Here is a 19,059-nt window from a genome sequence, read left to right as displayed (position 1 = left end):
TAATAAAAAATAATTAAATATTGTTTCACAAAAATGCCTGCTGATCGCTGTCCAACTAAGCTCACTAAAATATCCAACTAGATCTTCACTTAACTCTCTATAACCTGTACTATTACATATGTTGCAATACAGTCTATTTCAACTTGTTTAACCGTCATTTTAAATCATTCGTGTGTTTATTCCTCACGCTCAATTGAGAAACCAACCAAAAGATGGCCAATTCCAATCGAGCTAACACCGTTCACAGAGTACATCCTTATATAACGTTCCACATTTGTATGTTCTATCATCAGTTATACCAGTTCTTATATCTTAACCAGACCAGTTCTTGAATGATACGTCGGTGGTCGATCAGATTAACTTTCGTAACGTTATGCATGGATGTGCTATTCTTTATGGTTTCCTTCGCAGCTGGCAAACATGCGCCTCGGATGGCGAACCGTCCTATATACATATGTGTACGCTAGAGCGGTGTACGATGGGGTTCTGTTGCGTATCGGTTAGGCTGGGTTGATTGCACTTTTAATATTTCTTTCGGCAGTCGTGTTAGCTTTCGGTATTAATTTGATTATATGTTATAAAAAATACTATTCAAAATTAAACAGATTTTATAATCAGTGAATTAGTGCATTGATAAGCGTTCTTCAACAAAACACGGGAGTGCATAGTTTGTGCGTATGATTCGTGCATAACAAGCCGTGGGTGTGTTTTGATTATCATTTATATTTGTCTGGTGCAGTGCCCTCGGTCCGTGTGAGCGTGTCTGTGAGAAGAGTGTTGTTTTTGGTGAAAAATGGGATTGTTTCCGGATCCTCCATTGACGCCAAAATTGAAGAAGAGACTTTTCCGTAGTTCGTCCACGCGAAAGGCGGACAAGGCCGATCAAATCAGTTCTGTCTCTGTGGCAGCTGATAAGAAGCATGTAGCCGGTACTTCTTCGTCCACCCTAGCTGCGCCTCAACAGCTGTCGACGTCGTGGGAGTTTATAAGGTAAGTGCAAGTGTGAATAAGAAGGAGAGAATGTATTACCGGATAGCGACTCAACTAATGTGATATGAATGCAGAATGAGGCAGCATTACGTTGTTTTGGCGAAGCTAACGCCGGGTGAAACAAAAAAAAATACAAAGCCTTTTACGGTATGCTTGCAAATAAAAGTATTTTGAAGTGCATGATATTTAGCAGTACGATAAAAATTGCTAACGCTTCATATCATTTTATGTTTTTCTATGAAGAATATATTGAAGGACGACTATGTCAATAAACTTGAAGAAGGTTTTTATTGCCTTGAAGTGAAAACGAATTGGCATTTACTTTCGAGTTGTAAGATCAAATCAAGAAGTATGTTATTGTTAAATGATGAAAATAGGTTGGCCTGGATTAATTTATCCTAGATTAATGCGTCATCTGGACCAGGGGCCACATTATGGAATCAAGTCGAAACAATTGTTTTCATTCAAGTGTTCATACAAAGAAGACGCTTCGGTTAGACTTTTGTTAAATTCTTCAGTAGTAAATTTACATTGTAAACGTTAACGCAGACATTATCAACGGTTATGGACTAAATATCCAGATCTTGACTGTTACAAATGGTTCTTAATGAAATGTTGGCTTTAATTCTCCAATGATACAATTCCGAAGCGATTCGTGTTTAGGGCGTTAGTACTTTTGTAAACAAAGATACCAATTTCAATTACGCAGTCTCGCAAACATACTATTGCAAATGAAAGAAGAATCATTCCGCTACAAGATTATGTTGTTAGTTTCCTAGATCCTTTATTCGGAAGAAAATTCCACGATTGATGTGTTTGTTTGCAAAATCTCAAATCACCCCGGAATTACTCTTGAATCACGACGACCGCTTATAACTTGATAATACTCATGTTGTAAGAACATGGAATAAGATTAAAAGTTACCAAAATAAGCTATATTCATTATAAATCCTCCAGCAATGTAGGTCAATTCAAAATTGAGTGAAAATTATTGAAAATGTGGTGCCAAATTGCTGCCAAAACAACTGTTGAAAATAAAACATCCATTAATTGCTAAATAATTAACGGCATTCCTAGTGTACCAAGCTGAAATCTTTCGTCGAATGAAACACACTTTGAAAATTTAAAAGCTCGTGATTCACCGTTAAATAATTTTTACGCTTGTTTATGATACAACCAATATTATTAATTTATCAAAAATATACACTTTACAACTCATTGATAGCATGAATCTACACTCTCTTTTATAAAACACACTATTCATAAACAAAACAAACACACTAATCCAGTCAGTAAGGTTTAACCGGGTTTTTGGAGTGCGGAACTGTTCGGTAAAAGTTTAAAAATCGATATAAAATAAAAAAAAATTGAAAATTTAATCCGAACTTTACAAACTTAGTTCTGTTAACCCCATTTAATGACAGATTTTTTTATTTCATTGCTTCCTTACGCATAACGGTCATTTGAATTTTTAACGACTTGTTCAGCAATTCAAAAACCCAGTAAAAAATATAAATTTATTTATTTCAATCACATGCAGCTGGTATTTGAATCAGTTAATCTGAAATAACTTTAAATTGTAATGTAATGAATTACCAAATAATTTGATGATTTGAACATTTTGAGAGTACTTGAATTGTTTGGATTTAGGAACCGTTTCGATTGCCTAGCAATTGCATTTTTTTCCAGTTGACCTCCACTTTCGTTTTTTCCCATTTCTTGATTTTAAAAGAACTAGAAAAAAAAATCCACATCATGAACTGTTTAGATGATCCAAGGCTCGTTAACATATCGGATACTTCATTCCTTTAAATTCCGCAGCGGCCTGGATCCCTATGATGGGTGAAATCAGTGTGGTTCGAGATAATCATTATAAGCGGCGCCGGTGCTGTTGTAGTAAGTGTGATTATTTCTCACGCCAGCAGACCTGGGTTCAATCCCAGTCGGCTCCGCCGGGATTTTCTGAGGCATGGTCCCAAGTTCATGAGTTGATGGGTCGTTAGGTAGAGTCCAGGTGTGGGAGCTGCATCCCTGACGTCGGTAGCTTTGCTGCTCAGCACGGAAAACAAGATCGACGGAACATTAAAAAAAAAACTCATTATGACTCCTATTGATCATATTTTCAAATTCACCCAATCCAACGCATGATGGGTTTATCTTATTTTTGCTTTTTTCTAGATACATGTGCTCACCGGAACCTGTTCCGCCATATCTCAGGAACCAGTTGATTGATCCCAAATATATACAATTGCGACTTATCCGACCTTAACACCTATCAGTTGGTGCTTGTTGCGTACAATTTGGTGCAGTGGCGTAGATGGGGGGTGAAGAGCCCGCACTGGGTGCGCAGATTTCAGGGATGACACTTGAACCCCGAAATCAACGCATCAACATTCTAATTTTCAATTCCAACGTGAAATGTTGTTTGCAGAGTTCCATTACAATTGGCAGGCCTATATAAATGCTTGTGATTTATAATTCATGCTTGGTGGCTTCATAACTGAATTTCGCATACTGAGATCTATAGTATATAGATCTATAGTATATAGATCTATAGTATATAGATCTATAGTATACTATCGTTGATGCCATTCGAACTCGATATTAACTGACATTCGAGAACGTAACCCAGGTAGCTCACTGGCTGCTTTATGTGTTTGGATTCGCTGGTTTTGATGCATAAATTGATTTTGAATGGTAGTCTTAGAGCAGGGCTAGCATGCTCATTTTTTACACAAATTGATCTTTTGTTGATAACTTTTCACCCTGTTGATAAAATTTGATTTTAATTTGAGCAATATATAAAGGGTGATACGGTCAAAATTTGGTCAATATCAACTTGACGTATTTCTTTCAATTTTGCATTTAAAAAACCTGAACACCCCTCATTTTGAAGGTGGGTGTGTGTAGAATGTTGCTCCTATTTTGATTTTCGAATTCACTCTTCAGTTGTCAAAATGCCGTCCAAGCAAGAAGAGCAGCGTATCCAAATTTTGCTCGCACATCGCGAAAATCCGAGCTACTCGCACGCAAAGTTGGCAAAATCGCTAAAAGTTGCCAAATCAACCGTTACAAATGTAATTAAAGTGTTTGGGGAACGTTTGTCGACAGCCAGGAAGTCTGGATCGGGGGGAAATCGAAAACCGGAAGCCGCTGAGACGACAAAGAGAGTTGCCGGTAGTTTCAAGCGAAACCCTAACCTCTCTCTCCGAGATGCCGCAAATAAGCTGGGTGTATCGTCTACAACCGTGCATCGAGCCAAAAAACGAGCCGGACTATCGACTTACAAGAAGGTAGTGACTCCAAATCGCGATGATAAACAAAATACGACGGCCAAAGCGCGATCCCGGAGGCTGTACACGACGATGCTGACGAAGTTTTAATGCGTGGTAATGGACGACGAAACCTACGTCAAAGCCGACTTCAAGCAGCTTCCGGGACAGGAGTTTTATACGGCAAAAGGAAGGGGAAAGGTAGCAGATGTTTTCAAGCACATGAAACTGTCAAAGTTCGCAAAGAAATATCTGGTTTGGCAAGCCATCTGTACCTGTGGCTTGAAAAGCAGCATTTTCATAGCTTCCGGGACTGTCAACTAAGAAATTTACGTGAAAGAGTGTTTGAATAAACGTCTGCTGCCTTTCCTGAAGAAACACGGTTGTTCCGTACTGTTTTGGCCGGATTTGGCATCTTGCCATTACGGTAAAAAGGCCAAGGAGTGGTACGCCGCCAACAACGTGCAGGTGGTTCCCAAGGACAAGAACCCTCCCAACACGCCAGAGATACTGGGCTATTGTCAAGCGGAACCTAAAGAAGACCAAAAAAACTGCTAAGGGTGAGCAGCAGTTCAAGGCAAACTGGCTTTCTGCAGCGAAGAAGGTGGACAAGGTGGCTGTACAAAATCTGATGGCAGGGGTCAAGCGTAAGGCCCGGCAATTCGGATTTGGAAAAGCGGAAGCCTAACTGAATATTTTTCCTGAATTTTATACTAATTGAAAAAGAAATTTAATTTGATTTTTTAAATAAACGATTTCACCGATTTACACGCGTTTTCCCTTGACCAAATTTTGACCGTATCACCCTTTATGATAGAGTAGAAAGTACGAATATAGAGGATCGAATTTAAAATTTGATATAATATGGAACTTTGTTTTTCTTGTTGAATGTCGGGGGCTAGTAAGCATTCCTGACATTGCTGAAAATTATGATAGCATCAGACTGCGGAGTTGCTAGTGTGCTAGGATGCTTATCATACTAGTGTGCTAGGATCAATTATTCATTAAAAACATCTTCAAAAATGACAATTAGAGTCAAAAGATAGACAAGTCGTGTTTTCAACTAAATTGTTTCCGATAACAATTCTGTCATGAAACGTTACACCAACATGTTTGTGGCTGAAGTTTACTTATTTTACAACATTCAAAGTGTTTTTATGTTACTTCATACGCGAAGTTTGCGTTTTTCAGAGTTTGTTGGAAATGCTAACATGAAGCTTTTAGTGTGATAATTTATTAGCTAGAGAATGATCTATAGAAGAGCGTAGGTCGATAGTTCCCGTTAAAGTACGGCAGTATGAAAATTGAATAGAAGTTGAAAATGAGCGAAGGGCCATTAATGCGACAGTACAAAGTCAAACGCTCACCTTTTGTCTAAACCCGTACAATGTACGCGGAGATTTGAAGTATGTCTTCAATACTACAGGCAAAAAGAGTGTAGGCTTTTGCTCAAATACTGCGTGCGGCTGTGGAATAGTTCTAGCGACGTTTCATCACTACCTAAAGCCCCACGTTGCGAGAGCATTTCCAGTCGATGGTGTGTTATAATTCTTCTAACAATTCTTCTTTACCCAACTATTGTGTTGCTCCTCTCGTGGTCATCTCAGAGAGAAAGCAGTAGAGTGGTTGTTGCGTGCTGTACCATCATCAGCATTGTTGACGGCTACTCCCGCTTTGACTTGTTACATCTTTTTTCTAGACTGATTTCAATATTAACTGAGCTTTGAGAAAATTTTAAACTTTTAGAAAAAGAGTTGCTCTTGGGGGAAATGACCCATTTGGTGAAATGACCCATTCGGTGAAATGACCCATTCGTCGAAATGGCCTCCGACGAAACGTCCTTCGGCAAAATGTCCCGCTCCCGTTTAGGATTCGTTTATTTAAACTGCACTTTTGGTAAAAAATTTGAACTTAGCACAGACACTGTATTTTTGTAATTCTTGAACAAAAAACATCTTAAGTGCACTTACATATTTTTTCCTAAGCATACATCATGGGAAAAAAATGTACCATAAAACGGGGTAACATTGATAGTTTTTTTTTTAAAGTATATTCCTAATAATATTTACAGCAATAAGATTTTTTTTTAACGAGTACTGAGGATCCTAGAGTCAATTTGTCAATAATATGTTTAACGGAAATTATTGCATTTGCAATATTTGTTTAGTTTTTTTGACCGAACATTAGCACTTTGTTTTTACTTTGATAATGCTTAATGAATGTTGAACTTATCAAAATCTAACCCCCTTAAGTTCTTTAGTGGGAATGACACTGATAAAGACTGCATATTGTAGTCGAAATCCGTATCTGTCATGGATACCAAAATTAATAAAGTGGAATTAAATGGAAGATAACCGTATTTTAATATGTTGGCAAAATTAATTTACTGATTGATTTCTTTATTATAGTGATTTTCAGCCGTTAACTGGTTCGTCGTTGAAATATGTAACATATACTTGTGATATGGTCATGATGTTTTTAATTCGGGAAATACGCAGAAAGAAAATTTAATCACTACATTCTACTCTCAAAGCTACCCGCATTATCAAAGATACCCAGTTTTACGGTATTAACAAAAATGTTACCAAAAGCTTTTGTCCAACATTTTTTTGTCAATACTTAAAATTCAATGTTGTCAATATTTAAAAAGTTTGCATTTTGTACTAGCGTTTTTATAAAACAAAAAAAAAAACAATTGAGCATAGACATTTGTTGCCATTCATGTTCTTAAGATTTTTTTTAATTTTTTAGTCAAAATTCTTTAAATTAAATACTGTATATATTGGTCCAATATAGACATTATTTTTCGTTTGTCTTAACGTAAGTTCGATTATTCCTTAAGTTATATATTCGTTTTACGATTTATAAAAAAATGTTCACAAATGTGAATGTTTGTCCAGAATAAACAATTATGCAAAGTTTCTTGCAAATCGGAGAAGGTTGGGTATATTTTTTTTTGGCTGGAAATGTTTAGTAACTAATTTAATTGCATAGGGTGGCAGCCCCTACAGCTCTCAATTATCAACTGCTCAACGATTAGCTTAGAGCAAGCAGTTCTTCTTTGGTCATAATGTCCATAGAAAAAAAAAATACAATTTTTAAGGAATTAGTCGACTATATTTTTGGGATTGAAATTGCACCCATTTATCAGCATGGATGTTTAACCCTCGTTTTTAGCATGCATTTCGTTGCAACTTTTTAAATGACCACAATTATCATATTTGTACCAACAGTAGGTTATCATGATTTCACCAAACTTCGAGTTCCCCCACTTTATTATGTTCCGATTGAAAATATTTCCCTCTATTTTACAAAATGGATCGACATTTTTTAGAATTATATTTTCTTAAATCACCTGTACAAATTTTAGTACCGTAGATCACGTGATTTTTATGAATAGTACATCCTTCATTTGAAATCAAACCACTGTCAGACACGAAAGGCAAATAATATAAATCTTCCTTATTGCGACAAGTGGTTGCGAATGCCAAATATCCATAATTTTTCTAGACACGGATTAGACATCCGGATTGGCACCGGCTCCAACCATTGCGGTATGATGTCACCAATTTTTCACATGCGAAAGCATTTTTATTTTCCATTTCCTCGTACGTGCTCCGATATGTTATATGCTTTCGGCTGAGGTTGTAGAATATTTCGAAAAGTTATATGCTGGGAAGTCCTCGATGTTTACAATCGATATAAACCATTATGGCTTTGGCACAGACTACATGGCTCCATCTGAAGGAAAATATTGGTCACCTTGTTTAACCCAAAAACGTGGTGCTTGGGTGACTGTTGCTCACAGGTTTTTGTTTTGTGCATTCGAAAAGAAACAACCCGTTATGTTATTGCCTCAAGTGCTTTATTTTCTTTCCTCGATGAAAGCATAAGTTTCAAAATATTTTGAAATATGAACTTATGTCAACACACAGAAGCCGGATTTAACTCAATTCTAGGACGCAAACAATACTATTTCACAAATATTTCTCCTAAATTAAGTGCTTTCGGGGCACATAAATTTTGATTTATTTGCACTTTTTTCGCACGCAATTTTTCACCCCATCCTTTTGACTACCCGCTGGGAGACGACTTCATTATTGGTGCCCATATTTGTTTGCCTCGTTCAAATGCAGACGTTTCAATTTTTCTATTCTACTTTTTATTTATGTGAAGCGACGAATAAACACCTTGACAGCATCGGTATGTGAACAGAACATGTATATATTCATATTTGTCATCACAGACACCAACTTAAGGGGAGGGGAGGAGTGAAGCACTTTTGACCGCCCCCCCCCCCAACCCTCCAAATTTCAAAACAATTTGACGCTACTGTTTGTCATGATCATTATTTACGCTTGTTTGTGAAACGGGACATGAACTCCTCAAACTGTGCGGTTGTTCGACCCATAAATGTGATATAAGGTTTGTTAGCTTATCGTGTAGATGGAGCCTTTGGGTTGGCAGAACTTCCTTAAACTTTCGTGATATGCTTTCCATTGAACTCAATTTTATCGAGCACGGAACCGTTCACAGTGTCAGACAAGCACGAAGAGGTCTTTTAAGACATTCAGTGTGTTTTCGTCTACGTAAGTGAAATTCAATCACTTCGCTTTGGCTGGTGTGGATATTAGTAAAAATAGCGAACCTCGGCAGTTTGTTGTTTGCGCAAAACAAAGAACAGTGTTGAAATTCAATCCTTGCTTAGGCTAGACGTTCCAGGCGTTGATCAATTACACAGAATTTCAGAACTTGCATTTCCAAATAATCAAGTTGGCAGAAATATCTACCGATAACTTTAGTTTTTTTTTATTCCTGATTATGGATGGCTTATAAGTCTGATATGAGGCAGATAGTTATAATTCACTGAACAAATTAATACAACATATCATACTTTTTTGATATTATGAGTAGTTTTAGAACCACTTTGCAGTAAAAAAATATCATGAGAGCTTTGTCATAGTTAAATAGTATGAATGTGCATTGTAGATAATGGAAGAATCTGTTTTGACATTCTCACATGACGCCAATGAAATTTACCACCACGGACTGGTTTATCATTGGCTATAACTAGGTACTCTGCGTATATCTACAAGTGAACATTGGACTGATGAAACATTTGAAATTTTCGCTTTACAGTGCCCAAACGGTTTCAAATCCGGTCCTGATCAGGCTCCCATAAACTCTTTTGGATAGAAACTGACTCTGCGCATCCCATTTGAATGTTACATAGAAATTACTATGGAAAAACCAAACTTTTTGTTCATTTGCTTCTAGTTTTTTGCCATATTCCTTTGAGATAAAATTCGGTAATTTTTCGTGTGGGATTTTTTTTTTCATCTAGGGGAATTTAAATATCCTTGTCAATATAAGCTGCATCCGCATTTCTATTAGCATTTTATCAGCGTCACGCACACATATGACGTGTTTTTTTTTACAGACAGAATTGTTGAAAACTGCTTGAAAGCGTGCGCTGCTCTTAAAATTATGTATAGCACGTTGCTCCTCCGTTAGATCAATCTCGATCTTCATCGCTTCAGTTTGTTGTGCTTTTCAATCAGTGGGAGTACGCGTATGCCAGGTTGAAAATCGATGTTATATAAGATTCAGGAAGGGAGATATCGAGATGCTCATACTAATTCACCAGAACACAGCGGTAAAATTTTCATTTTTGTATTGTCAAACTCAATTTCTACACAGAAAAAATCTGAATTTTAATCGGGATATATTCACGCATGTAAAATTAATTTTTACGTAAACTAACAACTTTCATGAAATGTAGCTAAATGCTTACAAAGGTGGATGGTTGAATACATTTTTTTTTCCCTTTATTTGTTTTCCGTCGATCTTGTTTTCCGTGCTGAGCACCAATGCTACCAATGCAATGGGAGGCACCTCCACACCTGGACCCTACCTATCGACCCATCAAACTCATGAACCGGGGGGATCAACGGCTTTACTTGCCTTCCGAAGGCAAGACAGATCAGAGATGTAATTCCTCAGAACATCCCGGTGGCGCCGACTGGGATTGAACCCAGGCCTACTGGGGTGAGAGGTGTTACATACAATATTAGGAATATTTCATGAAATGTCGCATGAATTTACACGATCTATAATGTAAACTTGTATGATAGGGGAAATGTCTTTAATGTTGGCCTATGGATCTAAGATTGGGCCCATCGCTAAAAATCTGCAATTTATCAATTTTATCTAAATGAACACGTTAATGGGGCGTTACTAATGGATATTTTTGGTTGCTATTGAAAATTTAGTCGATTGCTGAATTTATGTATGGGCTCAAATTAGGGACCCTTATGCCGACATTACCTGCATTTCCCCTATATGACGCTCTATTTATGTGCATCATAGAAACAGAATTTCACACTAATTTTTCGAACTGTGTGGGAGGTGGAAAGATTAACCAACTTAAAAATACAAATTCCGTTTCTATCAGCATGGTATGTCGTGCTTTTCCTGATTACAGACTTTTAATGGGTTCCTTAAACTAGAATCGTAGAAAGGTAAAACTAAGAAAACCTGCCCGTGTTTTTTATGCAGAGGAGCAGAGTGATTTTATAATTTTTCATTCACTAACTCTCTCACTTACTTATTCAACGATCATAAAATCGCTGATTGCGACGCTCAGAAAGTGAAATTGACAGGTTTTATGAGTCAAACACATACTTTGCAACATCTTCTTGTTACTTGCTAGTAAAATATGTGATCATAAAATTTTATGCTTTCATTATTCCGAGAAATATGTTTTCATGCGAAATACTCATTTGAAATTTTGATTAGAATATGTAGCAACATAGGGGAAATGTATGTAATGTCGGCCTAAGTGTCCCTAATTTGGGCCCATAGCAATCGACTAAATTTTCAATAGCAACCAAAAATATCCATTAGTACCGTCCCAATGACGCGTTCATCTAGATACAATTGATAAATAGCAAGTTTTTAGCGATGGGGCCAATCTTAGATCCATAGGCCAACATTAGAGCCATTTCCCCTAATTAATTCAAACAAATCGATGGTAGACTGATGATAGTCCAGAGCTGAAAGCAATTAATCACGGCTGTCCATTTGTTTCCTACTGCAAAGCTTTTCATGCTTTAATCTTGATGCAGTCTATCATTTAAGCCAAAAAAGTACCCATCAGGAGATGCCTGCAGCATACGTGAATGTTCCTGCTTTTTTGGTAGGTACGAAAAAGCACCAGAGAAATGCCGGAGCACGCAATTGCTTTCTCGACCATCCACTAACGGCTCCACTTAGTCACCGATACTAATCCTTCGACATTTGCAGGCAATTGTTGCGGTAGCTGAACCATTTTCATGTGATGCGGTGGAACATGTGCTCGCAGGGAGTATTCAAAGAAGAAGAAAAACATGTTCGAATGAGATAACGAGCACTCACGAGCCATGTTGGGGGATTTTTCGATCCTGTTTTTTTTTTGAAATTTCATGCATTATCAAGACAGGATGCAGCAATTTCAATTAGGTGAAACGATGCGTATCGATGGATTCAGCCCTTTTCTCACACCTACAGGAACGTTTTCAATTTTTTGAACGATTACGCCGGAAAATAAGAGCTACATAACCATTGGGATACATTTTAAGTGTATGTATTAATTTTATCAGATTTAAATTTGAAAACAATATTAAATAAAAATAAAGACTATAATCGTTCGTTTGAATTAGTACTAATTGAGGCACAATTTATTAGAAGCAAAAAAAAATCAAGCAACTTCGTTCAGGAGATAATTTTCATGGTGTAATGTGCTGATGTAAACGTACTTTCTTCATTAAATCAGGTAATTAATTTTACACACTTATTTGAAAAGTCTTCCACAACCACTGAATCTGTTCATGCGGTACAAAGGCCAAGAATGCAATCTAGTAAGACAAAAGATAAAATCAATAACTTCGAAACGTAGCATTTTAGTGATTTCGAGACTTACACCGGGTTAAGTTGAAACGCGCGAGGAAGTTGAAACGGAAGACTTATCTCTTCGTGAAAATGAATAATCACTGATGTTATTTCTAAATTAGTAATTTTCTAGTGCACAGTGCTATATGCTACTCAAAAATAATCGCAGGTATTATTCAATTCCGCTTATAGATACGCTATCCGTTTAAACTTTTCTCGGTGTTTTTTAAATAAATTTTTTCAAAAGTTGTGGCTTTAGGAAATAAAGTCCATTTTTTCACTCTAAAAATGCTTACAAAATCGTGGATTAAAAACCCATTTTTGACAAAATCGAAAATGTGGGTACGTATTTCTAAGCAGAATTTAATTTTGAACAAGAAAACCTAGAAGATATCCAAATTTGATGATAACTGGTTAGAGTTATTTCCCACGCCAGTTTGAAAAACCCCGTTTCGAGATAAACGCGTTTAAAGATAAAGATGCTCTCTTAGCGCGCCGGTACATGTTTTAGGAAATCGCTTCGTAAAGCGGCAAGGAATATTCTGGCGGACTTGGAGTCTTTTCTAAATTAAAGTATACATCCCAAGGAACATTTTAAGCAAAAAAAAAAAATTGATTTTTTTTTTTGAAAAATTAAAGTGTACTCCGCCATTAAGAAAGATGCAAATAAGTCTACAACTTTTCATAAATGTCATGGTATTTTTGTTAGTGGATAGGGTACGCTCAGCAGGCAATATTAGCTATCATTGTAAGCTTTTTTTTTTTTTTTTTTTTTTTTTTTTATTTTTTTTTTTAACTCTTTATTTGTTCCAAATTCAAAATAAATTACATTTCATTTTAACCTAGGTGCTCCAGTTACTGCAGTAACGTACCAGCCTTAATTGTTATGATATATATCTAAGTGTTTTTTATCATTGTAAGCTGGTTTATATATTTATACAATAATGCGGTCTGCAACCTAAATAAAACAAAATCCTCTTAGTTAATAATAAGGTCTTCAGAATTATGCTGTATTTACTCGAGTCGGTTTTTTTTTATCTTTATTAAGGAGACTTTCAGCCCTGGGCTGGTAAGTCTCCGTTTGCCTCTGATTCAGTTGTTCTAAGATATACAGGGTGTTTGGTTCCGGGTTTTACATATTTTCAGGGTAGATAGGGCTCCTAAAGTTATGAAAAAATCCCCATGAAACATAGGGTCGGAAATGACTGCTAAGTGAGTTATTCAACATTTTATGTTTTTTTGTTTTGCCAACTTTGGTTAGCTATATTTTTTTAATCTTAATGTGGTTTTCTCATTTCAACATACCAAATGAAAGATTAAAGTCTTAGCTATTAATGCTCTTTGAAAAAGAACTCGATTAAAGTTAATTATCATACATTAAAATTGAAAAGTATGTTGAAAGTATCAAAAAAACTGGTGAAATTTCATACATTTAAGTGTTTTTAAGTTGAAAATTTTCATTTCTGTTTATTTAGTTGTTCTACAAAACATTTTCCATGCAGTTCCCTAGATTTGTGCCTTTGGTAGTAACCTTGTAGGCTTTATGGTTTCTTCGTAATTATTGATTTAAAACAGCCATAAAAACTAGTGACGTTTTCTTAAAATGCGCTATAGTCACCCTATTCGTTCGTACGTTCGGCTGTTGCAGTGGACTACGCACATGAAAATTTGGTAGAATGCTATTGTAAATGTTTAGCTACATTCTTAACTTTTAAGTACCGCACATCTCCTGCGCCGAAAGAAAACATAACTGCGGAGATGTTTCGCGGTATCGAATATTGCTCAGTCTCAGCAGAAAGCACAACGAGAGACACCGAATCGGCGAATTCTTAGAGCGGAAGGGAGAGAAGTAGGTAGTGGTAATAAGTCGATGTCCCTTTTATTTCATAGCACTCGCAGCTCAGCTGCGGTGCTGATTCGATGGAGGAGTATGCAACTCCACTGCTTCTGTATACACACTTAGATTTTTTTACAGGAGTCAGTATTTTTTACTAGATTTTTGGATTACTAACTCGGTTAAAATTCAAATGCCTGTTATTCGTAAAGATTGGATAAAATCGATAAATTTTATTTTTCATCATTACACGGGGAACAGATGTTAGTCTGTAAATTTTCGTAACACATTTCCTCAACTTTGAATTTTTCACAGATTTTTTAAATTTTACCGACGAGTTCAGCAATTCAAAAACTCGGTAAAAATTACTGACTCGATGAGTGTGTACTGATGTATGGTTGGTGAAGAGGCTAGCATGTGGAGGGTATTCTCGGGCTAGTGAATGCCACCCATCCCCATCCCCAGAAACTCGGGCTCTGGTTCCACTTACGGCAGTACGGCAGTATTTAATGGCCCTTCGCTCATTTTCAACTTCTATTCAATTTTCATACTGCCGTACTCTAACGGAACTATCCACCTACATTCTTCTAAAGATCATTCTCTAGCTAATAAATCATCACACTAAAGCTTCACGTTAGCATTTCCAACCAACTCTGAAAATCGTTAACTTCGCGTATGAAGTAACATAAAAAACACTTTGAATATAAAAACAGTTATTGTTTGATTAGAAGCTTCAAAAATCTCCTTTCTTTTTTTTTGTTTATTAATTTATTTGATAAGGCTCAACCGAATTAACTTTACAGAGCCGATGATTCTTGGTCACTATACAATACATTTTAATACTATAGTCAAAAGGTACAACACAATAAACACTTTATCTTCCGCTATCCAAAAAGCCTCCTCCATCAGAACTGGAGCCGCTTCCAGTAGTTTCATTGTATGGCAAATTGTTGTACGCCAACGAGGGTCAGAGCGCGTCCATTGCAGCAATGGACGCAAAACGTGGTCAGCACTCACACACTCATCACGAAACGGTTGCTTTCCAAAGTCGACGACGCATCGACCGAAAGAACTGCTGATGAAGAACAATGAGGAGGACCACACAATGGTTGCTGCCGAGAAAACAGACGATCGCGTAGCACACATCGAGAGTGGCCTGCTTTTGTCGACAGCCGAGTGAACACTGAAAAATCTCCTTTCGTTCGAAACAATTGAAGCACGTCTCATCAAAAACAATTTCAGGTTCAATGATAGTTTCAGTAAGGAATCTTTAAAAATTAAAATTAAGAGCATTTCACGTTCGTTTATTAAGAATATTCTTTAAGCACATATCTCCAACATTTTGATGTCTCGGTTTCAACCATGTTCCGGATAATTTTATTTAATTATAAAAGTTTCCTTAGTGCATCATTTTGTAATATTTAAGTTAACTAAATTGCGGGTAGAAAAACATCTCGCGAAGGCTATATACGCAACTAATAATTCTGAAATAACAACCAATAGCTACATTTTTAGTTCATGTCATTTGATCTGCGTGTAGAGATTAACAAAAAAATTTGGATGATTTTCCATGTAGAGACAGGAAGAACTTATGGCCAGTTCGTCAGAAAATTTCAAAATCACACACGAGCACAAACGCTAAAAAATATGTCAATTTTGCCTCGACCCCTTCCGATTTGAATGAAGCATTGCTCACATGTTCGCTGCTATGAATGGCATTTTTCATTGTAATATGATTTTTCTCTTCGCTGTAACTTTTGGAAAGGGTGTATTAAAAAAAAATTGAATATATATTTTTCAAAAAAACATGACACGAAATTTTTCACGTGGAAAGAAAGAAAATGAGAATTACTTTTAATTTTTATGCAGTCGATTTATGTGTTTCTGCAAATGTCTAGTATAAGAATTTAATTCGTTTGTCTTTTGTATCTCTTTATTAGTTTTTGTTTGTCTTGTCCCCCGTCTCGATGAGTCTCATCGTCGCCCACTGGTCACCATAGCCGGTCAAACTCCAGACGAATCTAGAACCACACTACCATTCATACTGGCGACATCGCTCTGATGAGACAACGAAACCCTACCCCAAGCTCCTCCCCTTTTCCTATCCTTCGACAATGTACCCCTCTAACCTCGAGTAAGCCGCGAGTATTCGGCCCAACTCCTACTAGACATAGAATTAAGTGAATTTTGTTACAAACAAAGAACAACGAATTATCGGCTCCGTAAAGCTAACGCGAACTAGATAAAAAAAATACTTTTAATTTTTGCTTAATGGTGTTTATAAATTGTATAAATCTTACCTGTGCTACAGTATATCTGTTGACACCGAATTCATCCATGATTCTTTGTACTGACCAAGATTTGAGTAATACGGATAATACTTGTATCTTTTCTTCTGGAGTGCATTCCAGATCCGCGTATTTTTCATTCAGTTGGCTCATCACTTCATCGTTTCCTTAGCCTTGGCGTTGAGGATTCCTTGGTCATCATCTTCCGAAAGGTCGAATATGTGTCGCTTAACCCCATCCATGATTTCTATGTTTTTTTGTTGAGGCAACACGCACTTCTCTGCCTCTTTGTCGAAATCGGTGAAACATGGATACCCGTGATGTCTTGGTTGAATGTCTCAATATTATGGGACAAACTGATTCTATTGACAACAGAATCTGCTGAAGTTGTTGAAGCCAGAAACGTAGCCGATGAGATGATATTCACATCGTTGTTCCACATCTTGCTGCAATCCGTCACTCGAAGGCGTTTTGTTTGATGGAAAACGATAAACTTGAAGACGGCATCTACTACACATTTTCAAAGAATTATCCTGCGGTATTTTACTACCAAAACATTTTATTATTCTATAACTCCATCTGACAAGTTTATTGTTTATGAACAACAGTTCTTTGATTTAGGTAGAGGCTTACAACACTTGAAATTAGGCTTGCTTCCACTCACTTGCTATAAAAAAATGATTTTCGGAATTTTGGAATCATTTGATGTTATGATGATATTTTGTACTTTTTAGATACAAGAAGAGGTTTAAAGGCATGTGTTTGACTCATAAAATTTGTCAAATTCGCTTTGAGATAGTCACAATCAGCGATTTTACTACTCATGAACGCTCATTCTGCTTGAACGCTCACGAATCATAAAATCGCTGATTGTGTCACTCTGAAAGCGAAATTGACTGGTTTTATAAGTCAAACACTTGCCTTTGAACCCTCTTTTATTTACAAGCTCAAAATATCATAATAACATCGAACGAATTTATAATTCCGAAAAACATTTTTTTATGGTAAGTGAGTTGAAGCAATCCTGCTTGAAATTGTTATCCATGGTCAAAAAATAACTTGCTTTTTAACTTGAAACGCTAAGAGAGATGAACTGAATGGAACAGGTGAAGGACTTCCCAATATATATGTAGCAGAATAATTACAATGGTGACAGTATACCTATCTTTGTCAGGTACAATTGATTATAGCAAACTTTTTAAGTGTGAGTGTAAGAAGCCTCCACGGGGTGCTTTTTTAAGTAGTAGGTGCTTTTACAGACGTTGGACTTTAGTGTTGGTGAGATTGTACTACACACATAGAAAAAATCGTGTAAATTTTGGTGCTCTGATACGAGCACTAACATATACGAGCGTCAATTTTGAAATAAATTTGAGTCATAACAGACGCGAAATACAGCTCAATCAAACGTACTTTTAGTCGAGCAACGAACTTTTCAGTCCCGGAGCACTTAATATTTCATGACATGTTTGTTTACGTCTCATCTTTTATGTCAAAGATGGATTCCGTCACATGTAAAATTAGTTATTTCTAAGTGTGCATGAGATTTAGAAATCATTTGAAATCTTGAAGTTGAATCAATTTTCTGATAAAGAGATTTCTTATATTTGTAACGATCTTAGAGCATAACAATCTGTAAGGTTACCAACACATTTTAAAATTAGGAAAATTTTATAAAGGGTGTCCACGATGAAATTGCCACACTATGAAATTGCTCTAACTTTTTAACCGTTGGGTAGAATTTAATGAAAGTTTGGGTGGATTTAGTTCATAGTGCATTATTTACATCCTGCAAGTTTTAAAGTCCTGTGATCAAAACTCGCGGAAATGGAGTCAAAAGAACAGCTCGTGCGTGATAAAATCTTGCGCATTCATCACGAGAACAAGGATCTCTCGCATCGTTCCATCGCTAAAACGTTGGGAATCGCGAATTCCACGGTGTCGCGAGTGATTAAGCGGTTCGAGGAACGGTTGACCACCGATCGGAAGCCCAGAAGTGAAGGAAAAAGTATTCCGTACAACACCAAAAATCACAACCGCGTAGTTGGGGCCTTCAACCGAAATCCGAACGCAGTAAAGTAAAAGTATTAGTTTATTCTGGCTCAACTGCGCACTTTACAAACTGACAGCATCAATTCCAATGGAACGCCATGCTTTCGATAGATCTATAGAAATTTACAACAATTCCTTGCAACACTTGCGTAGGTGCAGTTGTGTATAGTAGTCTGCTGGCACTCGTCTCTAGTTCATAGAAATTCAAAAGTCAACATTTATGGGCTTGTATCATGTTCTTTCGCACTAAAGGCTGTGTTACTCAAAATACACTGAATGTGCATTTAAGTTTCATTGGAGCTGGTGGCTGTGTATTGTCTACGGGTAAAACAAACACTGAGTAAGCTTATTGGATTAACGCCATCGTAAAAAGATAGTGACTTAAAATTTCACATTAATGGATCACTTTCTCATTCGGCGCTTTTTTTTTAAAGGGTAAGTGTTCCATTATACAGTTATGGAGCAACCTTTGCAATTACTGTGCCTTAACGACGGCTCTCAATTAAGTGTTCTTTGAGCACTTCCACAGTCGAAACGAAACATTTCTAGACCGGACCGGGAATTGAACCCAGCCGGCTTCATCATGGAGTTTTTTCCTATTCAATTTAAAAATGGTGCATTTTCTAGGTAGCTCCATATAGGGTGCACCTAGTAGTAGTATTTATTTGATGGTATCAATCGAATTAATTTTCCA

General features: G+C 36.7%; 1 protein-coding gene across 2 annotated transcripts in view; it reads left to right on the top strand.

Annotated features, from left to right (window-relative positions):
• Window positions 1-643: 643 nt before the first annotated feature.
• LOC135704438 (uncharacterized) overlaps window positions 644-19,059 on the top strand; it is a 175,008-nt gene continuing 156,592 nt past the window's right edge. Inside the window, exon 1 of one of the 2 annotated variants that reach the window (XM_065225902.1) lies at window positions 644-990. In XM_065225902.1, coding sequence (XP_065081974.1) covers window positions 794-990 — 197 coding nt within the window. In that variant the 5' untranslated portion in view covers window positions 644-793. The remainder of the gene's footprint in view (window positions 991-19,059) is intronic. The other variant, XM_065225901.1, reaches the window with a different exon arrangement.

The sequence above is a fragment of the Ochlerotatus camptorhynchus genome, unplaced genomic scaffold (assembly GCF_037179485.1).
Source record: "Ochlerotatus camptorhynchus isolate MF236.1 unplaced genomic scaffold, CSIRO-AGI_Acam_v1.1 ptg000240l, whole genome shotgun sequence".
Classification (NCBI taxonomy): Eukaryota; Metazoa; Arthropoda; class Insecta; order Diptera; family Culicidae; genus Ochlerotatus; species Ochlerotatus camptorhynchus.
This window is presented reverse-complemented; position numbering and strand designations above follow the sequence as displayed.